The sequence below is a fragment of the Erythrolamprus reginae genome, chromosome 1, assembly GCF_031021105.1.
Source record: "Erythrolamprus reginae isolate rEryReg1 chromosome 1, rEryReg1.hap1, whole genome shotgun sequence".
NCBI classification, from domain to species: Eukaryota; Metazoa; Chordata; class Lepidosauria; order Squamata; family Dipsadidae; genus Erythrolamprus; species Erythrolamprus reginae.
The window spans coordinates 124224137-124250870 of NC_091950.1; the positions used below are offsets into that span (position 1 = coordinate 124224137).

Here is a 26734-nt window from a genome sequence, read left to right on the forward strand (position 1 = left end):
ATTCAACTTTGTACAGAACAAAGTATTCAATGAGAATATTTCATTCATTCAGATCTAGGATGTATTATTTGAGTGTTTCCCTTATTTTTTGGAGCACTGTAAATAAGGGTTTTAGAGTACAACTTAAGTCAGATTTCTATGTGCTTTTACTATGGAGATTTTTAGAGTATTTTAATATTAGATTTCTTCATGTTTTATATTTGTTTACTGTGAGCTGCCCTGAGTCCCAGGAGAAGAGAGGCATAGAAATCTGATAAACAAATAAATAAATTACAATATATAATAATGTCAGAACCATTTTTTGGTAGGAAGCTTCTGAAGCAGCTATGTACAAATATAATAATTATTGCAGTTTGTGTCTGGCATAGTACTTTTATTGCTAGAGAATTTTGAGTTCTTTCCTTATACCGATGACCGTAATCTTGTAAATCATTCAGGTGAGGTCTTAGAAATGAAATCAAATTAGATTTTTTTTAAAAAAAGCTAGCTTAGTTTGCATGTTTTGATTAGCATCTACTCATCAGAAACTCTGTTCAAAGGACTTTACCATAATCTGTTGCTTGAACCATTCAGCTGGAGATGCCAAGAAATAAACCTGAGATTTTCTATATGTAAATCATAGTCTTTCATGTTGGGTTCATGGCCCTTCTCTTTATGCTAAAATTCCTTTTTGCTTTAAGTCTGGATTCAAACTTTGCAATGTATAAAATGTGTTATTCTGCTATAAAACATCCTACTTTTCTTACATGGTTGTTAATCATTTATATCTATCTATCTATCTATCTATCTATCTATCTATCTATCTATCTATCTATTTGTCAAACATGTATAGGATAATAGTTTGTATAGGATGTATAGGATAACATGTATGGGATAACATAACATAAGTAAAAAGTAATGATAAAAGAGGACAGTAGGACAGGAACGGTAGGCACAATGGTGCACTTATGCACATCACTTACAGACCTCTTAGAAAAGTAAGATTGTCAAATATAAGAACAGGAAACCCTAATTCATCCTTTGCTATCTTTCCACTTATCTGCTCATTTCAATAAGATTACTTAATAGAATTTCAGAATGAAAAAGTTTCAGGCCATTCAATGTATGATTTTCAAAAAAAGAATTATAAGGACTTGGAAAAGAATTAGTTGTGATCCCGATATGTTTATGAGCAATATGAATATCAGGAATACTAGAAAAAAAATAGCATCTTGTATTTACATAGCAATGCGATTCTAATATCAACGGAGGAGTTGTGGGTGCTGTGATCAAGAACATCAGTCTGGAGATGCTAAACTATTCTGGATTTCAAATGAGTATCTTAAATCTTATTTTTAGTGGAATTTTGGTTTTGTTTATTTTAATTAGCTGCTGTGAGTACTTTTTGGAAGAATGGGTATTTCATGAATTTAGCAATCAGGTAATTCCTCTCTAACTACCTGCAAAAAAAGAAAAGGAAAAGGAAAAAGAAAAAAAGAAGAAGAAAGAAAGAAAAAAGAAAGAAAGAAAGAAAGAAAGAAAGAAAAAAGAAAGAGATAGAAAGAGAGAAGGAAAGGAAGGAAGGAAGGAAGGAAGGAGATAATGCTTTGAGATAATCCTGATCATAATTCTCCAGCTCATTTACAGAAGTCAGTATTTAGCAGGCCAACTTTGCTTCCTATAGGAAGAATAGAGTACAGTGGAACCCCGACATAAGAGCTGCTCTACTTAAGAGCAACTCGAGATAAGAGCTGGGAGGGGAGAGATATTTTTGTTCTACTTACAAGCCCAAATTCGAGATACAAGCGCCAAGGAGCTGTCTCCTGAAGCCAAACGCTAACTTCCGCGTTCGGCTTCAGGAGACAGCTGCGAAGCGGCGCGCGTGTTTTAAAAGGTTGCAGCCGGCCTGGGGGGCTCGGGGGGGTGCTTGCAGCTTTCTTTCTTGCTCTTTTTCTTTCTCTCTTTTACCTTCCCTTCCTCTATTTCTTCTTTTCTTTCTCCTTCCCACCTTCTTCCCTCCCTCCCTCCCTTCACTCATTCCTCTCTTACTCTCCCCTTTCATAAGTTTCCTTGCTTCCTTCCTCTGTTCCTGTCCCTTCCCTCTTTCCTTCCTTCCTTCCCACCCTCCGTCCATTCATTCACCCATTCCTCTCTTGATCGCTTAAAGCCGGTCCCTGGTGCAAAAAGGGTTGGGGACCTCTGTCCTATAGGATTGGGTGGCAGAGAAGTTGAACATATGTAAATTTAAAAGTTTAAGAAAGTTTACAAGTTAAGTGAAAGAAACTTCATTATTCATTTATATGTACATGTACATTTCTTCATTAAAAACATGTCCCTTCCCTCTTTCCTTCCTTCCTTCCCACCCTACCCAGGTATGCCCATGTTTCACCATCACTCCGCAGTCTGCATTGGTTGCCGATCAATTTCCGGTCACAATTCAAAGTGTTGGTTATGACCTTTAAAGCCCTTCATGGCATCGGACCAGAATATCTCCGAGACCGTCTCCTGCCGCACGAATCCCAGCGACCGATTAGGTCCCACAGAGTGGGCCTTCTCCGGGTCCCGTCAACTAAACAATGTCGGTTGGCGGGCCCCAGGGGAAGAGCCTTCTCTGTGGCGGCACCGACTCTCTGGAACCAACTCCCCCCGGAGATTAGAACTGCCCCTACTCTTCCTGCCTTCCGTAAACTCCTTAAAACCCACCTTTGCCGTCAGGCATGGGGGAACTGAAACATCTCCCCTGGGCACGTTTAATTTATGCATGGTATGTCTGTGTGTGTGACTGTTAGCATATGGGGTTTTTTAAATATTTAAATATGTTAAATTGTCTGATTGCTTATGATTTGTTTTTTACATGTTGTGAGCCGCCCCGAGTCTTCGGAGAGGGGCGGCATACAAATCTAAGTAATAAATAAATAAATAAATAAATGTCTTTCTGCATAATTTAGACTAACTTTGTGAGTTTTTTGAGGGCTGGAACCAATTAAAATTATTTACATTAATTCCTATGGGGAAAAGTCGTTCGAGATAAGAGCTGCTCGACTTAAGAGCCCAGGTCCGGAACGAATTAAACTCGTATCTCGAGGTACCACTGTATTGGTACTTTTCCCCTCTCAGTTCCATATAGGTATAATTTCTAGGTGCAATTAATGGCACCGAATATAGGAACTTTGATTTTAGAGATCACAAACAAGTTACCCCCCCCCTCCTCACCCCAGTTAATATCCTAAAACAGGATTAGATGTGGGAGAATGAAAGACAGCCCACATAGTTCATTCTTCCTTGTTATTTGATATCAAAATGGAAGGGGAAAATAGAACCCCACATAGAATGAACTTGGAGGGCATTTATGTTTCTTCAGAGCCTTTGATATCCCCCTGCCCTCTCCCAGAATAAAAGGCAGATTCTCCATTCTCAGCCCATCCTGCCATTGGCCGTATTTCTAAGGATTTATATTTTGCTCATCTATGTTACTCTCATGAACTGGGCTTGAGTTAATCACATGTATCTGAAAATAAAGCTCATATCTTGATTCTTTTTCAAATATGTTAATGCAGTTCTATTCCTATTTTTTGCAGTATGAAAAAAAGCTAGTGGAAAAATGCTCAGAGCTTACTACAGTTACTGAAAGGTAATATTAAACATTATTGATTCTTGTACTTTTACCTTAGCAAACCTATATTTGAAATTATGGACATCCTCAATGGGTCGAGGAGCTGTAATATTGTGATAGATTTAATATTGTGATAGACTACTTCAGCTTCAACCACAACAACACATGAGTACACAACAGATACAAACGTAAAGTAAACCACTCTAAATTCGACTGCAGGAAATACGATTTTAGTAACTGAGTAGTTGATACATGGAACTCACTACCAGACTCTATAGTATCATCACCTAACCCCCAAACCTTTACCCTTAGATTATCCCCTGTTGATCTCTCCCAATTCCTAAGAGGTCAGTAAGGGGCATGCATAAGTGCACCAGAGTGCCTTCCGTCCCCTGTCCCAATGTTTCTCTTTTACTAGTATCATGTATATAAATATTATATCTTTGTATATCACCAATACGTACATGACAAAACAAACAAATATATAAAAATAAATAAATAAACAAACAAACCAATAGGCCTTTTCCACTTGCAGAGAAAACCTGACTTCTACCAGGTCTAATTAATATAAGTCTCCTCTTTAGATTATTAGCTAATGTTGTGGTAGGAATTCAATATCTACTTTGCAGAAAAGTATGTATTTAGTAGAAAGAATGGGAAATCCCTAGGCTACAGATTGATATATGGGTGATACACAAGGGAATCATATTAATTATGAATTTTAATTTACCTTTATATTGAGGCTATAGAACTGCTATTTGATGTTGCATCTTGAATAGATCTTAGATTATAAATTACGGTGCCACTGGACCGACACTTTGGCATTTCCTTCTAGGTGCATACAGATTGAAGATGAACAAATATTAAAATCAATGAAATCTTGTATTAATGATGCGCTAACCACGGTGGCACAATATTTTGCCCAATTGATAGAACTAGCTCTAACACAGGAAATAAAGGTTAGTATTTTTTTTCCAGTAGTAAAAACATATTTTGGCAGTACTTCTATTTATATCTTTTTATATCTCTTAAGATATCCTGGAGTATTTTGTTGTCTCTAGAGATGTATCTAATGTCTTTCATATTGGAGAACACTAAGACTGGAAATATAAACCTTCTGGTACATTAATCTCGATCATGCCATGCTTGTCTTCCTAACACAAGCCTACTCTACTCTACAGTGCCAATAGAAAACTGTTCTGTAAGTCAAATGTTAGAGTAAATACAGGAGCACAGAAAATGTTTTAGTTAAACCATCACATAAAAGTAAAATATCCTTTTCATCCATGTTAATTCCTAGTGACAATATGAATACAGCCATGCTGTTTTCCTGGCAACAATTCTGAATAACATTTAGTATTTTAGCATTTAGAGTATATGCCACTTCACAGTGCTTTACAGCCCTCTCTAAGCGGTTTACAGAGTAAGCATATTGCCCTCAATAATGTGGGTCCTCGTTTTACCAACTTTGGAAAGATGGAAGGCTGAGTCAACCTTGAACCTACTGAGATTCGATCTGCCAAAGTGCTGGCAGCTGGTGATCAGCAGAAGTTATATTTAATGATAAATACCTTTGATATTATCCAAATATTTTGAATTCTGGAATATTTTTCATGCCTATTAGAATACTTGTGTCCTGATAAAGTTGCTTCTGTATGAAAGGTAGCACTCTGAATATAGTGCTTGAAGAAGATAAGTATTTTTCTTTCCAATTGGAATGTCAGTTTCATTCGCTCTCTAAATACCAGAAGAGCAGAAGTTTTACAATTATTTCATTTTGTCTCTGTTTTTGCTTTGTTACACAGAACTTGGTGAAAGAAATAGATTCCTCAGATAACCTCTGCTCTGTAGAATCAGCTGTAAGCAATTTATTCAGCCTTACTCAAGAAGGATCCCATTTGTGTCGCATTATTGCAAAGGCAAGTTATCCTTGGGATGATTCTAGAACAACTATTTGTTGAGTTCCAGATGTTGGTGCAATGTTTTGTCTCTCCCCTCCGAACATTTAAATATAATCTTGCTTTCCAGAGAAAATAATCAACCTCATATCTGTTGTTCTTAAAATTTAAGAATTACCACCGCATTGGTGTTGTTTTATCTCAAAATATACATTCCCCATCTCTCTATATTTTTATTTTTCTGCAATCATTATGATAATGTGGGTCAAAATGCACCCCCCTCATATTTGTAGGGAACATGTGGATTACAGAAAAAGAGGAATATTGTACCCAAACATAGCTCTAATTGTATTACATGTTCCCTCCAGTGGTGGGTTCCTACCAGTGAGATCCATTGCGACACTTTGGTAGTGGCCCAATGGCTCCAGTCTGTCTTTACCGGTCCATGCATGCCATCATCTTTTTAAAAAATAATTTCCCACAATTTTGGCTCTCTGAGCATGCGCAGAAGGAAAATTTCCCCTCTGAGCATGCACAGAAGGAAAATCATGCTGGGGACACGAACACAAAATGTCACGATGCACGCAGCACACCGATAGGAAAAGGTAAGCAATCCGCCTCTGGTTCCCTCTCTGGCAGAACAAACTGCTAGTGGTGAATAGATTTGACTGTACTGACGATTGTAATGCAAGAAGCAGAATCTGCATAATGATGCTTAGCATTTCAGGTTTGAGCACTATTTCTCCATAATTCTCACTACTTTGGGTATGTGTGCCTTTAGGTCAGCTTTGAATCCTAGTGACCTTGTTTGTGCAGTTTTCTTAGCCTGACCTACATTGCCATATACAGTGGTACCTCGAGATACGAGTTTAATTCGTTCCGGACCTGGGCTCTTAAGTCGAGCAGCTCTTATCTCGAACGACTTTTCCCCATAGGAATTAATGTAAATAATTTTAATTGGTTCCAGACCTCAAAAAACTCACAAAGTTAGTCTAAATTATGCAGAAAGACATGTTTTTAATGAAGAAATGTACATGTACATATAAATGAATAATGAAGTTTCTTTCACTTAACTTGTAAACTTTCTTAAACTTTTAAATTTACATATGTTCAACTTCTCTGCCACCCAATCCTGTAGGACAGAGGTCCCCAACCCTTTTTGCACCAGGGACCGGCTTTAAGCGATCAAGAGAGGAATGGGTGAATGAATGGACGGAGGGTGGGAAGGAAGGAAGGAAAGAGGGAAGGGACAGGAACAGAGGAAGGAAGCAAGGAAACTTATGAAAGGGGAGAGTAAGAGAGGAATGAGTGAAGGGAGGGAGGGAGGGAAGAAGGTGCGAAGGAGAAAGAAAAGAAGAAATAGAGGAAGGGAAGGTAAAAGAGAGAAAGAAAAAGAGCAAGAAAGAAAGAAAGAAAGAAAGAAAGAAAGAAAGAAAGGGGGAAGGGACAGGAACAGAGGAAGGAAGCAAGGAAACTTATGAAAGGGGAGAGTAAGAGAGGAATGAGTGAAGGGAGGGAGGGAGGGAAGAAGGTGGGAAGGAGAAAGAAAAGAAGAAATAGAGGAAGGGAAGGTAAAAGAGAGAAAGAAAAAGAGCAAGAAAGAAAGCTGCAAGCACCCCCCCGAGCCCCCCAGGCCGGCTGCAACCTTTTAAAACACGCGCGCCGCTTCGCAGCTGTCTCCTGAAGCCGAACGCGGAAGTTAGCGTTTGGCTTCAGGAGACAGCTCCTTGGCGCTTGTGTCTCGAATTTGGGCTTGTAAGTAGAACAAAAATATCTCTCCCCTCCCAGCTCTTATCTCGAGTTGCTCTTAAGTAGAGCAGCTCTTATGTCAGGGTTCCACTGTACTTCATCTTGGGGCAAAGAAGGCTTGACTGGCTCATAGACACCTATTGGGCTTTATGCCTAAAACAGCACAAGAATTCATACTCTCCTGGTTTTTAGCCTGGTCCCTTTCACTGCTACACTAAATTGACACTCAACATAATTTAGGCTATCACTCCTTTTTGTAGACTTGTGGAAAAGATTGAAAGAATAATACCTGTCTGAATGGAAGAAGAATTAAAGCTCATTTAGGTTACACAAGTTGTAATACTATAAATGTGACTTTGCATTGCACATCTAAGATTTATCTCATAGTTTATATGGATCAGGTACGATAGAAGCATGTGTTCAATAAAAAACAGTCTAAAATGAGATAACGTCTGGTGGAAAAGCTGAATTGGAAAAAGAAGTTAGCTGTCCAAAGAAGGAAGAGAATTTAAAGTTGTGGATTCAAGGATCTGCTAAAAGTCACAGGCGTTTTGTTCCTAAGCTCTTGGACTGCATTAATTATTCATTCTGTACATATTAGTTCATTTTAAAGAACCAATGATAAAAGTTAAGAATTGATTCTTATCTTCTAAATTCTTTGTTAAATTTATTCAGATCAAAGATCAAAGTATTTAATAACCACAATATTTTTTCTGATATGATTTATATCACCAAGATTTCTTTTTACAAAATCAATTAATTTTTTAAAATGAAAACTGCCCTTATGAATGCCTATATATATCTAAGATTTTTTTCTCACCAAACATGGCTGATCAAATATAGACTTTAAATAAATGAAATTAACTTGTTTTCTTTCACAGAGAGGCACAAATACATTTATTTGTCTATTATTACAGGCAATAGTGTGAAAATCAATGGCGTTTAATAAAAGAAATTGAATAGGTCACCATCAAAATCCAACTTAGTCTGATAATCCTCTTTATTACGCCTGTTTTTCCAGCAAAACTATTTAAAATCTGAGAACAAGGAGTCTTTAAAATGTTAAGCAATTTATTTTCCCCAATAAATTTTGGCTTAAGTTTATGAGAAGTTTCTTCTCATCTTTAAACTGTATGTCCACATAATCTCCTGTCCTTAAATCTGTCATTTGATTTGTACAGTATTGGAAATGTGAGATTTCCAAAGAGCATCAGTCTGTAAACTAAGATTAAATTTGATTTTTTTTAAATTAAGTTAATAATAGTTTAAAATATAAATGAAAATGAAGGTTCCAATCTGAGTCAACAGAGATTTTGTCTTTCAAGCTTTCAGACTTGTGCTGGAGCCCATCTTCAGGGAATTTCTCACTAGCATGAGTCCAAAAGTTTGGAAGTCAAAACCTGTGTTCCCAGTGACCGATCCAGATTGGATTCTGCAACATTATCTTGGGACACATATATTTGCCTTCTCTTAAGATAATTAAAATAGTAAGGAAATGGAAAGGGGAAAAAGAAGTGTAGAATGAAGGGGAAAAGGGGGGGGGGGGAAGCATTGAGATCCAAAAAGTTTTCAGCACAATAAAATACAAAAATCACAGTGTCAACTTTTTACTTTTCCATATTTAGCAAATAACTAGCCATTTCTGTAACAAAAAATTAATCTGATCAGCAAATACCAAGGCCAAGGATTTCAGACTGAATTTAATTTGAGCCACTTTGAAATTGAATTTGAAATTATCTGGTGAAAAAAAAATCCTTAGGCTATAATAGAGAAGTATTACAACACCTGCAACTGTTTCATATATTATTATTATTATTTTGCAAAAAGAAATCAAAAGAGCAGGGATGACAACCCTTTGGTGGTTTATGGCAACTTCCCAACATTATGACGATTGCAAGAGGATTATGGACTTAAGTTATTTTCTACATGTAAAAAACAGTGAGGATGAGGATGAAGTGGGATAAAGCAATTATGTTTATCCTTACTTCCTAGCCATGAATGAAGAGTTTATCTCTCTTAAGCATACACACATACAACCTGGGAGAAACCCCTCTTAGCAGTAGCAACTGTGAAAGAGACCTCGGAGTCTTGGTGGACAATCAACTAAACATGAGCCAATAATGTGCAGTAGCAGCTAAAAAAGCCAACACAATCCTAAGCTGCATCAACAGGGGAATACACTCCAAGACCAGGGAAGTCTTAATACCACTCTACTATGCCCTGGTCTGACCACACCTGGAGTACTGTATTCAGTTCTGGTCACTACACTTTAAAAGAGACATTGAAACTCTGGAGAAGGTGCAAAAAAGAGCAACCAAGATGATTAAGGGATTGGAAACCAAGACTTACGAAGAGAGACTGAGGGAACTGGGCATGGATAGCCTAAAGAAAAGGAGGGCCAGAGCGGACATGATAGCAGTCTACAAGTATACGAGGGGATGTCACAGAGAGAAGGGGATCACTTTATTCTTCAGGGCAACAGAGGGCCGGACGAGGAACAACGGCTGGAAGCTGACCAAGGAGAGATTCAATATGGAGATAAGGAGGAACTTCCTGATGGTCAGAGCGATCAACCAATGAAACAACCTACCAGCGGACGTTGTGAACTCCAACACTCTGGGCATTTTTAAGAGAAGATTGAACTGCCACTTGACTGGTATACTATAGGGTTCCTGCTTGGGCAGGGGGTTGAACTCGATGGCCATCATGGTCCCTTTCAACTCTAACAATAAATAAATAAATGAATGAATGATTGAACAAAATTAAAATCATGAACTTGGCTATATATAGTATATCTGAAAGAACTTCCGGTATAGTTGACCGACTCTCTTAATATTATCACAAAGATAGCTATTGAAGCCTCTTTATTTGTCAAACAAATGTTTGTTTGAAATCTTCAGACTTGTTCTTGGTGGAGGCAGACCAGAAGAAAGAAAGTGCAGTTCTACCACAGCCTAGAACAGGGGTCCCCAAACTTGACAACTTTCAGGCTTGTGGACTTCAATTCCCAGAATTCTCCAGCCAGCGTAGTCCATAAGTCTTAAAGTTGCCAAGTTTGAAGATCTCTGGCCTAGAACATGGGGTGCAGTGCCAATGCAGTTTTGTGCCCTCACACTTTCCAGAGATGATGAGCTGGTTACTCAGATATTTCTCCCAGAATAGAAAGTTATTAAAAATAATGTCTCTCCTGGCAAAAGACTTCTTCAATGCTCATTGTTTTAAAGCTCCTTTGGGAAGATTTTTATTCTAAAAGGGCAAGATATAAATTATCCTAATAAATAATCGAGAGGGAGTTTGGTTAAAGGCCCCAGGCTAGAAACCAAAAGACTACGTTTGTAGGCACAAAGCCAGCTGGAATCCAATGACTCTTTCTCAGAGCTAGGAAGAAGGCAATGGCACTTTCTGAAAAATCTCCAAATCATTTGTCTACATAGTCATCAGACTGAAGGGACTAAATAAATAATCTATTGTTTCCATTTTTCAAGATTAAAAATGGCATAAAAAGAACCATCAAGCTATTTTTATTTTGTAACAATGTTCCTAGCAATCAACAGTCTTCTGGCTGTTGCCTATAGCGCCCAACTGCGGTGACTTCAAGAGTGATTGATTTGAAAATAAAGTCTTTGTTTGTGGTATTTAATTCCAGAAATCAATAGAATTTCATTCACATTTTTGGTTGTATCTGTGCCAATAAAGCTTTCTGACTTGCATTGTAGCCATATGCTACAAATGAGAAAGGATTATTTCACAAAACTGAAAACCATTTAGGTCAAAATTCTAATTACATTTATCTGCAAATAATTTCCATCTGGTCAGTAATAAACTTTCTGTAGGGCTAAGCAGATTTAAGATGATTTCTACACTAGCCAGTTCTTGTATTGAACCTTCGGAATTCTTTATTTCCAGAGATTGGCTTGGAGCATAGAATGGATTGGATCTAATCAGTTTTTGAATGAAAGACTATCAGGGAACATCAGTAGATTGTAAAATAATAATAAAACAAAAGATCAGCTCAGCAGAGAAACAAAAGCCCAGCTTCTAATTAAAAAGATGATTTTGGAAAACTGCAAGAAAAAGAAGACCAACCTGAATGTAGTTTGCATATAAGAATCCATTCCACTCCTTGATGGATGATTAGATAATCAAGTGCCTAGAAATAACAGGAGTCGGAAGAAACATCAGAAGTTTTCTTGAATGGAAGGCATAGCTGTTGGTCAATGATGATAAATTGGGACCTGTTAATATCAAGTGTTGTGGTTAGATCTGGCCCAGTTCCTGCCCCAAGGACTGTGGATGTGGGGGAGACATCCACATGCTGCAGACCTGTTTTGCCCCTGGTGGAATCTGCTGATGAAGGCTCCTCTGACCAAGAAGACATGAGTGACAGGGAGGAGGAGAGTATGGCAGACAGCTCAGAAGGAGATCAATTATCTAACTCCTCCTTGGATTCAGAACAAGAGTTAATGATACAGCCACGCATGCGGAGAGCGATGCATAGGCAACAACAACTGAGAAATTATTATCAAAGAAAATGAGGCCACCTGTGGTTGGGTGGGGCTGTGGTGATTAGTGAGGCTGCTATAAATAGCAGCCTGTGGGTTTGGCCATTGTGGAGGATTATCTGATCTTTGTGTTTTGTGACTGCTTTACTGACTTTGACCTTTTGTGTGCTGATTTTCCCGCACTTTGAAACTAAGCCAGAGCAAAGTGTGTTTCACTTCGTGAAAGAAGAAGGACTGTGAATTGCCTCACAGCTGCAAGCTAAGTATCACAGAACTGATAAGGGACTTGTACAAATTACCATTTGTTTGGAGACGAGTGCTCTTTGCTATACCAAAAGAGGGCTTAAGTTAAGGGAATTTTCATTATAAAGAACATTGTTATGAATTTTCAAACGTGTGTGTGTCTGAAATTTGTACCTGTGAATTTTTGGGAGGAGTCTACCAGAGAGCCCGACAGAACATCAAGAAAGGAATCTTTCAAGGAGACCCATTCTCAAGCACTACTATTTGATGCTGCATTGATTCCTCTATCAGAAATACTAAACAATTTGTGTCATAATTAACTAACGTCAAAACCATCTGTGAGGCCAAACCACTTCCTTTACATGGATGATCTGAAGCTATATGGCAAGGCATCTGAAATGGATTCGCTGCTCAGCACTGTATACACAGCCAAAATGTTGCAATGGAGTTTGGCAAGGAGGCACATAGATTTTATTGGTGGAATAAAGGGATGCATACAACCAATTGGTTAATGGTTAAGGCACTAGATTAGAAACCTGGAGATAGTAAATTATATTCTAGTTTCAGACACAAACCCAGCTGCCCCCACTTTCTCCCCCCTCTCTTTTGTTTCTTATTCTTGAGTTCGAATAAAACAATGTCCTCTAGAGCAGTGTTTCCCAACCTTTTTTGAGCCGCGGCACATTATTCATATTTTCAAAATCCTGGGGAACACTGAACGGGGGTGTGTGGGGTGGCGGCTAAAGAAAAGTTTTGACAAAAAAAAATCTTCCTCCATTTCGCTCTATTTCTCCCTCACTCTTTCTCTCTCTTCCTTCCTTTCTTTCTCTCTCTCCATCCCTCTTTCTTTCTTCCTCTCTTTTTTGCTCTCTTTCTCTCTCCCTCCTTCCCTCCCTATATGTCTTTCTCTCTCCCTTGCTCTCTGCCTCTCTTGCTATCTCTTTCATTCTCTCTCTTTCTTTCTTTCTCTCTCTTTCTCTCTCTCTTGCTATCTCTTTCTCTCTCTCTCTGTCTCTCTTTCTCTGTCTCTCTTTCTCTCTCTCTTGCTAGCTCTCTTTCTTTCTTTCTCTTTCTCTGTCTCTCTCTCTCTGCCTCTCTTGCTATGTCTCTCTTGCTCTCTCTCTCTCTCTCTCTCTGCCTCTCTTGCTATGTCTCTCTTGCTCTCTCTCTCTTTCTCTCTCTTCCTTTCTTCTCTGCGGAGGCCAGCAAAGGTTTTTCTTATTTTAAATGTTCCGGGTGGCAGGGGCACGCACACACACCCGACATTCCAAATCCTGCCTCAGCTGTGAGAAGAACGCCTGCCCCGCCTGTCCTGCAGCCCTTTCGCTGACAGCCTGGGACAAAAGCGCTCGGTGAAGGGACTGCAAGAGGGACCAGGCGGGCGTTAGCAGCCGGATGAGGAGGACGAGAAGCCACCCCCAATCCCCCCCTTCCCTGGGTGCCTTCCAAAGGCCCCTGGAAAAAGGCAGGAGGTAGCAACGAGGCGCGAGGACAAGCAGGCAGCTTGGCGGAGGGGAAGCGCTGAGGGGCTCTCCTCCTTCCCCACCCCCCGCGCTTCTCTCCCGCCCTGGCTTTTGCTTCGCCCGCAGATTTCCCCGCAGTTCAAAAGGAGGCAAGAGGTGGCCTGGATGAAATTGCGGGGAAATCATGGGGCGAAGCGAAAGCCAGGGCGGGAGAGAAGCGCGGGGGTGGGGAAGGAGGAGAGCCCCTCAGCGCTTCCCCTCCGCCAAGCTGCCTGCTTGTCCTCGCGCCTCGTTGCTACCTCATGCTGCTCCCACCATGGCTGCGTGCGGTTCCGGTGCCCCTGGCTGAAGGTCGTCCTGTGGCTGGTCTTGGGCTTTACGGTGGCTTCCTGGTTCCCTCTCCTCCCTCCGCCTGTGTCTACCGCCAGCGCCTCATTCCTCGGAGCTACCGCTTCCTTCCAGGCAGCCCAGCCACGCTGCCGTAGAAAGTGCAGAGGTTATTGCCGCCACCTCTGCCTCCACTCAGGGAGCCACCGTGGTTGAGCTGAGCGAGAGGAAAAGGCGCGGTGACCACGGTGGCTCCCTGAGTGGAGGCAGAAGCGGTGGCAATAACCTCTGTGCTTTCTACGGCAGCGTGGCTGAGCTGGACGGAGGGAAGCGGCAGCTCCCACTCGAGGAACCCACGGCAACGGGCGACGGCTTGGTGGGAGGCGATGGCGGGAGACACAGGCGGTGGGAGGAGAGGGAACCAGGAAGCGACTGTGAAGCCCAAGACCATCCACAGGATGACACTCAGGCAGGGGCGCCGGCAGCGCCCCGCCCAGCTTGAGCTTCTCGCGGCACACCTGGCCATGTCCCGCGGCACACCACTGTGCCACGGCACACCGGTTGGGAAACGCTGCTCTAGAGAGCATTCAGTTTTAGCGTCAATTTAGAAACACTCAAGCTACTAGAAACTGTTTAATTTTATTTTGTGATAAACCTGAGATAAGCAGTTATGTTTCCACTGCACCAGGATGCAAACTTTAAGGACTGGAACACATATTTTTTTAACAGATGAGAGAACCTAATTGCTGAATGAATTTTGAACTGGGTCTATCCAGGCAGTCACTATACAAAGAATCGGCCTGGGCAACGTTAAGCAGTTTGCTTGCATGGCTAGCTTTCATCATGGTTCACTTCCTACTGAAAGGACAATAATAAAATGATAGAGTTGGAAGCAGGGGTGGGCTGCTGCCTAGATGGGAGGGGGGAAACGCAGTGGGGTAGCAAAAATGGAGCTCCACCCCAGAGTACCCAATTTGCACTGAAAGATGTTGAAAGAAAATGTATCCTGTATAAGCCACGCCCACAGTGTGGTAGTAAAAAAATTGGTAGCCCTTCACTGGTTGGAAGGAACCATTTAAAACACTGCATCACTCCTCACTCCCCACATTAAAGCATTTGTGATAAATGGCTGTCTGGTTTCTCCTTCAGCAATCTGTATTTTTGGATTAATCCACCCATTTGGAATTTGGAGACCATTTGATGGCTATTGTAAGAGGCGCAAGCAATCACAAAATACTTATTTAGCAGAAATAGTTCAGCTATTCTCCATCACTTCATATAACCTCTTAGTTGCTTTCTATTACTATTTCCCCCCTGAACTTGAGGCACACTGCCAAACAAGTACTGAGTCACAGCCAATCACCATTTTATTTTCTAAAAATGCCTCTGGGGTTACCTGGAGTACTGAAACATTCCTGGAAATAAAAATCATGCATGAGGATGTTTCTTTGTTTTGCCGAATACTAGATGTCCTTTATTTTTCATTAAAATGTTTTAAAACATAGGCAGTTAGAAAGCCTGTTGGGCAGGGGTGGGTTCTAATTTTTTTAAACTACCGGTTTTGTGGGCATGGCTTATTTTGTGGGTGTGGCTTGGAGGTCAGCTGGGTTTAGTTTCAGATGGGTGTGGTGACTGGGTAGGCGTGGCCAACTTGTAAAATGTGGTGAAACTCAATTAACAGTGCTCTTGCTTAGCAACCAAAATGTTGGGCTCAATTGTGGTCATATATTTTCTTTCTTTCTTTCTTTCTTTATTTCTTTATTTCTTTCTTTCTTTCTTTCTTCCTTTCCTTCCTTCCTGCCTTCCTTTCCTTTCCTTTCCTTTCCTCTCCTCCCCTCCCCTCCCCTCCCCTTTCCAAGCCTGAGCAGAGAAATTTCCTGGGAGTCCAAAATACCATGAACTCTGGAGTTGTTTCCTGGGCAGCTTTTGCTGGCAGAGAGTGAAAAGCAACTTCCAGGCAGTGGAAGGCAGTGCTGTCCAGCCCATCGGACTGCTGCCCACCACCACCTGGAACTTACTTTTCACACACATATCCCACCACCCAAACCCATGCAGAGAAACTCTCCAGGAGTTCCATGACACCCCATCACCGCCCCTCTCGGCCCTGACATGCTTGCCTGCCTTCAATCCTGATGGGAGCGCTAGCAGCAATGGTGGTGGAAGGAAAATTCCAGAGTGGCAGTAACGGTGCTTTAGGAGGGCGGCCTTCAGAGCCCTGGGAAAGCACCCAATAAGGACTTGCCACTTTGGGTCCTCCCGGTCTGGACAATGCTGTGGGAGAAACTACTGAGAGCCCCAGTGGACTTCTCCATCTATGCGAGCCTGAGGAATGGTGGCAAGGAAGTGTTGGAAATTCTTATGCACAGAAGAAAAAAAAACCCGGAAAAAAATAAAAAAAATAAAAAAAATCAAATAAATTCAATGTATTCTTTTTTCTTTTTTAAATGATGGTGGCGCCCATGGACGGGCACTGACAGAACTAGTGCCATGATGTCACAGTGACATCACCAGTGGGTTGCTACTGGTTCATGCGAACTGGTCTGAACTGGGAGGAACCCAGCTCTGCTGTTGGGGCATTTTGATACAGATGTTGGAGCTCACTTTACTGGGACCTGATTCTATAACGTGGCTTCTTCTATGGAACCACTTGTATTTTGGGATGTTTTCTTCTTCTTCTTAACTTGTAGTCTTACTTCAACTTATTTACTGGTTGTTTTTTCTTGTAGGAAGGAGGTATTGTTGCCTTGCTTAAAATCTGCCATCAAGATTGCTTCAGATGCCTATTTCCTCAAATACTCCGGACACTGGCCTCAGTATGTTGTGTGGAAGAAGGAATCCAACAGCTGGAAAAGGTATCACCTCCATTTCTTATGTATGTAAAAACAATGTGCTTTCCTTACCAGATTGATGACCCAGGCGTCGTAGAACCCAAAAGTTCATCCATGACAAATATTGATTGCAGGATCCAGTCTGAGTTGGTCAGTGAAACCAGAGGTTTCTGACTTCAGAGCTTTTGGACACATGCTGGAGCCCATCTTCAGAAAACTTCTCCCTAGCAGAGTGTGTGCTGTTTTGTGTATGGTATTTATAGGGCCTGTTGTATGTGGCTTTTTAGACATCATTTGAGATGTGTTAATGGCTGGTATTGATTATCCAACAGAGTTTTTCATAAATATGTTAGTGCTGGTGATATATTTTAAACACAATTCTTCATGTTTATTTCTCAGCAGATGGGATGGGTTAATGTTGCAAATATTACTCCAAGGAAATCAATATGAAACTTGCCATCTAGTTTAATAGCTAGGGACAGCCCATTCCATTGGGATACCAGTTTGTGCCTGCAGATTCTAAATACCACATATAATCCTGCTGTGTAGGATGATTGCTTTACACAGCTTTATAAAGTTTCATTTTGTTATGACTTCATTTTAGTCATAACAGAATACGATGCTATGTATAAGGTCCAAGAGAGAGGATGTTTGTTTGTTTGTTTGTTTATCAAAATGTGTACAAGATAATAGTTATGTTATAAACATAAAAAAAGCAAAGTAGGTATAGGTAAATTTAGATAATAGGACAGTAGGACAGGGACGGTAGGCATGCCCCTTAGGAATGGGGTGAGGTCAACTGTAGATAGTCTAAGTTTAAAATTTTGGGGGTTTGGGGAAGAAACCACAGAGTCAGGTACTGCTATACTCTCTGTGGTATTAATTTAATTGTTCCTGTCATAGTTTGTATGTGGTCATAAGTATTCCTAAGATTATTTCCATCTTATTTCCTTAGAAATAAGGCTCAGCTTTCCTCCCAGAAATACAAGGTTGTACGAACACCTTGATCCCACTTCATAGTTAAATCCCTTCAGTTAGTCACCAATTAACTAACTTTCTTCCTTTATTTGCTGAGCAAATGGGTGCATCCTCAAACATGGATTACAACCAACCTAAATGTTTATTTTCTAGAAGTAGCTATGGAGTAGCTACTCCATAGCTACCATACCAGGAGGGAAGTGTTTTTAATAGGAAAGTGAACACAAGAACAAGGGGACACAATCTGAAGTTAGTTGGGGGAAAGATCAAAAGCAACATGAGAAAATATTATTTTACTGAAAGAATAGTAGATCCTTGGAACAAACTTCCAGCAGACGTGGTTGGTAAGTCCACAGTAACTGAATTTAAACATGCCTGGGATAAACATATATCCATCCTAAGATAAAATACAAAAAATAGTAAAAGGGCAGACTAGATGGACCATGAGGTCTTTTTCTGCCGTCAGTCTTCTAGGTTCTATCAGTATACTGTGGATGGAGCTTTCAACCATTTTGAAAATAAATATGATATTAAAGGTGTATACTTTAGCAACATTTCAATATGTAATTATTTTTAAGCCAAAGTAACTAAAAAGATAAGAGCCTAGTAAGCATTTCAACCTATCTGCATTCCATTTTGCACATCTACATACATTTGTTTAAGAGTGGTCCATTGCCAATGCCATATGAGTTGTAACAAGCTATTTTGAAGATTCTAAACATGAAACATCTCTGTCCAACTTAGCTTGAGGTAACAACAGTTCAAGTACTCTCAACTATCTGGGTTACCTTCAAAATTGAAATTATGAATTACCAGTTTTTGCTCTCCCATGTTTAAATGAAGATAATAAATTCCATTTTCTGAATACCCAACACTTTCATAATTTATAATTTCCTGTTAGAACAGTACCCTTGAGTTGCCTGTAATAGTACTATTGTAACCATGCATTGCAATAAAATAAATGCAGAGGGTCTGAAAAGAAGTGTATGAAATTACAATATATGAATTTGTTAGATTATTTTGTGTAGAAATTTATGCATTCAGGAAAAAAATCACCGAAATGTTGAGTGTTTTATATAGATTCAGGTCTGTTTCTGGTTATCTTTGAAATGTCACCTTGTATGGTAATGAGATGGCACATCACCTCATTGCTATACAATTTACCATATATATAGTTTTGAACTCATTATGAAGCAAATATAACAACTGAGTCCCACGGGATTGGGCGGCATATAAATCAAATAAATTAAATTAAATTAAATTAAACTGAGTGTCAGAAAAAGGTGCTTTAATTGTTCTCTCTCTTTTTTTTTTAACAAAGGCTAATTTTAATTCTGAGTGGTAGATACTTGACAAACTCTGTTATCGGCATTTTTTCTTTGAGTTGTTGATAGGGTTCAATTATTCAGAAATGCCTTGTTGAACAAAGGAAATCAAAGGCTATCAATCACTTACTAAATAATAGTATTCTTCATATTTGATCAAACACATTTTGCATTTGAACAATGTGTCTTTTCTACAAAACAATGTTAAATGGTTAGGATGGAAGAAAAGAGAAGGGACAGAACATCATTAACCAAGGTACAAGCCAATTTTCAAAGGAAATTCCTTCTCCCTCCCACATTTACACAGATTTAGAGGCTAGGTGGTGCAGTGGTTAGAGTGCAATACTGCAAGCTACTTCTGATTATCACCGGCTGCCAGCAGTTTGGCAGTTCGAATCTCACCAGGCTCAAGGTTGACTCAGCCTTCCATCCTTCCAAGGTGGGTAAAATGAGGACCCAGATTGTTGGGGGCGATATGCTGACTCTCTGTAAACCGCTTAGAGAGGGCTGTAAAGCACTGTGAAGTGGTATATAAATCTAAATGCTAATGCTAAATTTAGAAACACACTGGATTAGATTTCCTATTTGTAACCTATGAAAGATTTGTAAAGATGTATTGATAATGTTTTAAGAATCTGAACTGTAGCAGCAGTAACTAATAGAATGGAAAGTAAATTTATTTATTTATTTATTGGATTTGTATGCTGCCCCTCTCCGTGAACTCGGGGCGGCTAACAACAGTGGTAAAAACAGCATGTGACAATCCAATACTAAAAACAGCTAAAAACCCTTGTTATAAAACCAATCATACATACAAACATACCATGCACAAATTGCAGAAGCCTAGGGGGAAAGAACATCTCAGTTCCCCCATGCTTGATGGCAGAGGTGGGTTTTAAGGAGCTTATGAAATGCAAGGAGGGTGGGGGCTATTCTAATCTCTAGGGGGAGTTGGTTCCAGAGGGCCGGGGCCACCACAGAGAAGGCTCCTCCCCTGGGTCCCGCCAAACATCATTGTTTAGTTGACAGGACCCAGAAAAGGCTCACTATGTGGGACCTAACTGGTCGCTGGGATTCGTGCGGCAGAAGGTGGTCCCAGAGATAATCTGGTCTGGTGCCATGAAGGGCTTTATAGGTCATAACCAACACTTTGAATTGTGACCGGAAACTGATCGGCAACCAATGCAGACTGCGGATTGTTGGTGTGACATGGGCATATTTAGGAAAGCCCATGATTGCTCTCACAGCTGCATTCTGCACGATCTGAAGTTTCCGAGCACTTTTCAAAGGTAGCCCCATGTAGAGAGCGTTACAGTAGTCGAGCCTTGAGGTGATGAGGGCGTGAGTGATTGTGAGCAGTTGGGATTAGGTGATGATAATATCTCATCATATTTACAAATAGTTGTTATCTCATAAATAAATAAAGAAATGTGTGAATTGTGTAAATGATTCTGCCAAAGAGGTAATGCTTGATTTACGACCACAATTGAGCCCAAAATTTATGTTGTTAAGGGAGACGTTTTACAATCTTTCTTGCCATAATTGTTAAGTGAATTATTACTTTGGATAAGTTAGTAACTCGGTTGTTAAGTGAATCTGGCTTCCCCATTTGACTTTGTTTGTCAGAAAAGAGAATCACATGACCTTAGGACACCGCGACAGTCATAAATATCAGTCAGTTGCCAAACTTATGAATTTTGATCACATCATCCTGAGGAGATGCTACAAAGGTTGTAACTCTGAAAATGGTCATAAATCATTTTTTTCCCAGTGACTTGGTAAAGTTGAATGGTCACTAAATAAACTGTGGTAAGGATTATCTGTAGTTCCTGCAATTCTTTGGTAATCATTTGTAATGAAAATTTGATTTGGACACTCTTTGCTTTCCAATTGGATCCCTTCCTGTGTTATCTTCATTTTTGTTTTTGACAGAAAAAATAATAGAGAGAAACAATCATTTACATTTGTGTTCCTGGTAGTCCGCCTATTGATCTGGCAGCCCCTCATCACCACATTATTAGCCTTTTGGGAGGCCACCAAGACCTGACTATGTACCTGGTGAGAGTGGCAGGAGAATCTGTATGGACATTCTCCGTCATCCAAGTCATGTTTGTCCCAAAGATGCTTTTTCAAGAGGCAATTGGACCTTTCTGTTTTTTCTTTTCTTTCTTTTCTTTTCTTTCTTTTGAAGATGTTTTGCTTCTCATCCCAGGACCTTTGGGAGTTTACAGATAGTTGTTGATAGATAGTTGTTGAGATAACAACTATTTGTAAATATTATGAGATGTTATCATCACCTAATCCCAAAAACTTTACCCTTAGACTAGTTATAAAATGGGACAAAACTCACTTAATGTTCTGTCGAGCTCTCTGGTAGAATCCTCCCAAAAATGCACAGATACAATTTCAGACACACACACACGTTTGAAAATTCAAAACAATGTTCTTTATACCGAAAATGCAAATAAACAGAGCCCTCTTTTGGTATAGCAAAGAGCACTCGTCTCCAAACCAATTGGTAATTTGTACGTGTCCCTTATCAGTTCTGAGATACTTAGCTTGCACCTGTGAGGCAATTCACAGTCCTTCTTCTTTCACAAACTGAAACACACTTTGCTCTGGGTTAGTTTCAAAGCGGGGAAAAATCAGCACACAAAGATCAAAGTCAGCAAAGCAGTCATGAAACACAACAATCAGATAATCTTCCACAATGGTCAAACCCACAGGCTGCTATTTATAGCAGCCTCACTAATTACCACAGCCCCACCCAACCACAGGTGGCCTCATTTTCTTTGATAATAATCTCTCAGTTGTTGTTACCTATGCATCACTCTCCGCATGCGTGGCTGTATCATTAACTCTTGTTCTGAATCCAAGGAGGAGCTAGATAATTGATCTCCTTCTGAGCTGTCTGCCCCACTCTCCTCCTCCCTGTCACTCATGTCTTCTTGGTCAGAGGAGCCTTCATCATCAGATTCCACCGGGGGCAAAACAGGCCTGCAGCATGTGGATGTCTCCCCCACATCCACAGTCCTTGGGGCAGCAGCTGGGCCAGAGCTAACCACAACACCTTAGAAAGTTCTCACTTAGCAACATATATTCTAAACTCAGTTGTGGTCTTAAGTTTAGGACTACCTGCATTACATTCGATTTTTTTTTTAAAAAAAATATTGTTTTAAGGGACAGATGACATCATGAAACGGAAATTGTTTGGTGGCAAAGTAGTGCAATTCTCATCCAGTCAAAATGATTTTGTTATCAATTGATTGTCTAAGTTAAGAATACTTAAACCAACATCATTTCATTGGATAAGGCAGGCAATATCCCCTAATGGGATATTTAATGCTGCATTGCAGTAATTGGAACTCACCCTCACCAAAAAGATTGTGGCACTTTGTTGCAGAAGATAATAGTAGCATATTGCACATGTTTCTCACATGATAAAAGCAAGTCTTTCGGAGTCAATAACAGTGTTGAAATAATGAAAAACTCTGGCTTTGTTATTTTTCATCATAATTATGGTGCTTTCAAAAGGGATCGGTGGAAATCTAGCATGTGTGGCTGTACCTTTGTGAAATGACACCGATTTTTTTCAAATCTCTACTTGTCAAGTGACCTCAATTAAAGGCACAGCTGAGTGTCAAGCAAGATCAACAGATTCTAGGGTTGTGAGATATTGTATATTATCAAATCACATTCTAGTGATGGGGGGGAATCATCTTTCTAGTACAATTCTGAGAGCACAGGTACTCCTCTAACTGACCGCTCAAAGTTACAATGGCACTGAAAAAAGTGATTTTTCACACTTATGACTGTTGCAACATACCCATGGTCATGTGATTTACATTCAAATGCTTGACAATTGACTCACATTTATGACAATTGCAGTGTCTCATGCCATGTAATCCCCTTGAAGAACTTATCTTCTCTTTTATGTACACTGAGAGCAAATGCACCAAAGACAAATTCCTTGTGTGTCCATTCACACTTGACCAATAAAATTCTATTATAGAAACATAGAAACATAGAAGACTGACGGCAGAAAAAGACCCCATGGTCCATCTAGTCTGCCCGTATTTTATCTTAGGATGGATATATGTTTATCCCAGGCATGTTTAAATTCAGTTACTGTGGATTTATCAACCATGTGTGCTGGAAGTTTGTTCCAAGGATCTACTACTCTTTCAGTAAAATAATATTTTCTCATGTTGCTTTTGATCTTTCCCCCAACTAACTTCAGATTGTGTCCCCTTGGTCTTGTGTTCACTTTCCTATTAAAAACACTTCCCTCCTGGATCTTATTTAACCCTTTGACATATTTAAATGTTTCGATCATGTCCCCCCTTTTCCTTCTGTCTTCTATTCTATTCTATTCTATTCTTCTTTCTATTCTACTTTCTATTCTATTCTATTCTATTCTATTCTACTCTACTTTGCTCTTCTCAACTCTACTTCTACGCTACGCTATGCTACTTCTATTCTATTCTATTCTATTCTACTCCACTCCATTCTTTCGCAACCTTTTGACAAGCAAAGTCAATGGGGAAGCCAGATTCACTTAACTCAATTAACAAATTTCTCACTTAGCAACATAAATTTTGAGCTCAATTGTGGGCTTTAGCTAATGACTACCTGTATTTCTATGTTGAAATTATGGGGATATGGTTAAAGTTTCAAAAATTCCAGGTGCAAGCTTCCTATTTCTTATTTAATACCACAGAACACTTTTGAGAATAGCAGAAAAAAATGTTTCTTCACGTTTCCTGTATAGCTATTAATATTATAGTGATTACAATATTTTCTCGCAATTTGTCTCCTTAATCAAAGAACTCTTCAGAAAAAGCTGACCTGAAGCGAGGTCTTTTACAGTGGTGGGATTCACATTTTTTAAACTACCAGTTCTGTGGGCGGGACTTGGTGGGTGTGGTGTGGCTTGGTGGGCGTGGCTTGGTGGGTGTGGTCACCCCACTCCAGGGGAAGATTACTTCAAAATCTCCATTCCGTCCCAAACAGCTGGAACATGGGAGGCAGAGAATAGATGGGGCCAGGGCCAGTTAGAGGTGATATTTACCGGTTCTCTGAACTACTCAAAATTTCCTCTACTGGTTCTTCAGAACAGTCAGAACCTGCCAAATCCCACCTCTGGGTCTGTACCAATTTACTTTGCAAGATTGTTGTGAGACTAAAATTGGGATGGCTTTGCCATGTATACTTACCCTGAATTCTGGAGGCAGGGGAAGCACAAGAATTGTGTACAAGCCAATTGTGTACTGTCCATGTAAGTCTACTATTTGTTACCTTGGTCTGGTTGTGATTAATGCAAGGCACTGTCTAATTTAGCAGTAAAATGCTGGACCTAGGTATATCAGATTCATAATAGTTAAAACACTGCCCCCCCCCCCAATCTTTTGTGTTTGGTGCACTTTAACATTACAATTGCCCATTTAATGTTCTGTACAGCACATTTTGTAGTTATCATATGCGCTTCAGCTGTAGGACACAGACTTAAAAAAAGGCCTTAAGATTCACAGCTTTAAATATGCATGAAAGGCCTTTGCAATGGTAAGATTGGAATACAAAACAAGAAGAAAAAAAAGAGTTAAGTGAAGCTGCAAGCAGATTGCATCCCTAACCTCTTTCATATTCTGAGAAAGCAGCTATAATGGAAGTTAGCAAAATTGGTCTGAAGGATGTGGTACTCTGACTATAATGCTTTCAGACAGATGGGATGCAGACAAGCAGATCGCTCTGTTATTAAAATGAGGGCATCTGTCCAGAGCATTAGAGACCCACAGCAAATTCTGGATGTTGCCAGAAGGGTTCAACTGAAAATTTCTTACTCAGGGATAATGTTTAATTAGAGTGAGAGGAATGCAGTACCATGCCAGTACTGAATATCAGTTGAAGCAATATAAATTAACACCTATGCTTTGCGTCATAGCAGACAATGCATTAAATAAAACTACTTCACTGGAACTTATGAGCAAGGAAGAGGCAGTATTTTACCATTGTGGACATTTTTGCAAATAACTGTCCCGATATTAAAATTGGGCAAGGTCTATTTGCTTAAAATATAATGAAGAATATGGATTAGGCGCCCAGGAAATTCAGCTCTAATAAAACCAGACTCCTACAAAAAGATATTGACAAAATTGAACGGGTCCAAAGACGGGCTACAAGAATGGTGGAAGGTCTTAAGCATAAAACGTATCAGGAAAGGCTTAATGAACTCAATCCGTATAGTCTGGAGGACAGAAGGAAAAGGGGGTACATGATCAAAACATTTAAATATGTTAAAGGGTTAAATAAGGTCCAGGAGGGAAGTGTTTTTAATATGAAAGTGAACACAGGAACAAGGGGGCACAATATGAAGTTAATTGGGGGAAAGATCAAAAGCAACATGAGAAAATATTATTTTACTGAAAAAATAGTAGATCCTTGGAACAAACTTCCAGCAGACGTGGTAGATAAATCCACAGTAACTGAATTTAAACATGCCTGGGATAAACATGCATATCCATCCTAAGATAAAATACAGAAAATAGTATAAGGGCAGACTAGATGGACCCTGAGGACTTTTTCTGCCATCAGTCTTCTATGTTTCTATGTAACTATGCACCACATCTTTATAGCAACTTGAAGTAGGTCTTTATATGACCATAACAGACTGGGGAAAGGAGAAATTATCACTTGGGGAAGGGAGATTTTATTTATTTAATTTATTTTGTCAAGAATGTATTGGTAATATACATAAATATGATGTCGTTTTCGTAGATTTTCACGGGTACAGGTATGAAGGTCTTGGCATATTCGGGTTTCTTCCCTTGTAAGTTTCAGAGGTTCCTGGCAACGTTTCGATGAGGTCCCACTCATCATCTTCAGGCTGGTGCTTTTGGCCTTGTGCTAGAGTGAACATCCCATGTCCAACCTAGCACAAGGCCAAAAGCACCAGCCTGAAGATGACGAGTGGGACCTCATCAAAACATCGCCAGGAAGAAACCCGAATATGCCAAGACCTTCAAATATAATGTTGTTTATATACATAGCGGGTACTGATAAGAGGGAGCAATGTAATCCAGATGGCAAGAACTCAAGTGAGCAGTCAGACAAGGAGACCCGAACTTCGACTTAACAAAACTCATCGGTACCCTCACATTTCAATGAACAAGGACACACTTTCAATTCTGCAGCTATTAAGATTGTTGGATGAGCAGGCACAAAAACAGCCAGGGAAGTGATTGAAGCCTGGGAAACAGAACCCTTGTCGGTCAACAGGACTGCTGATTTACCAATGAAAAACTGGTAAAGCGCCTAAATGAAAGATCATAAATTGAGGCCCTCTTGTACTGTCAGTTTCTAGATCTAGTTTACATATAGCAGGATCCAATTTGGGCTGGTCACCGGGATCAGAGGTTTTGTCTTTTGAGCTTTTGGACTTATGCTGGAGCCGATCTTCAGGGAACTTCTCTCTAGGCTGGGATACATATATTCACCTTCCTTTGTGTGGTTTACATGTAGTTCTTTCTGCCAGGTTCTTAATCGCCTGAAATGAGTATATTTAAAAGATTGCCTTTGGACAAGTATATCCAATTGATCCTCAAGATACTGTCATTTCTTAAGATCCTTAGCTGAAGCAAACTCAATTGTTCTGAAAGACAGAACTTTCACGGTGGTAGCCCCTTGAATTCCAAAAAAGTCTCCTGAGCATAGCTCCTTAGAATCTTATTTTTCATTGTCTTCAAGGCTGGAACTTTTTACTTAAAAAGGCCTTTTAAATAGCTTGGATAGTTGTTCTGAGAAAAATCTCTTAAAGTCTGAGTTATAGTTGG

The 26734-nt window shown here is 39.9% G+C and overlaps 1 protein-coding gene across 1 annotated transcript in view; it reads left to right on the top strand.

Moving 5' to 3' along the window:
* INSC (INSC spindle orientation adaptor protein) overlaps window positions 1-26734 on the top strand; it is a 123664-nt gene that overhangs the window by 47569 nt on the left and 49361 nt on the right. Inside the window, exons 6-9 of the mRNA XM_070743927.1 lie at window positions 3558-3610; window positions 4428-4551; window positions 5398-5511; window positions 16501-16626. Coding sequence (XP_070600028.1) covers window positions 3558-3610; window positions 4428-4551; window positions 5398-5511; window positions 16501-16626 — 417 coding nt within the window. The remainder of the gene's footprint in view (window positions 1-3557; window positions 3611-4427; window positions 4552-5397; window positions 5512-16500; window positions 16627-26734) is intronic.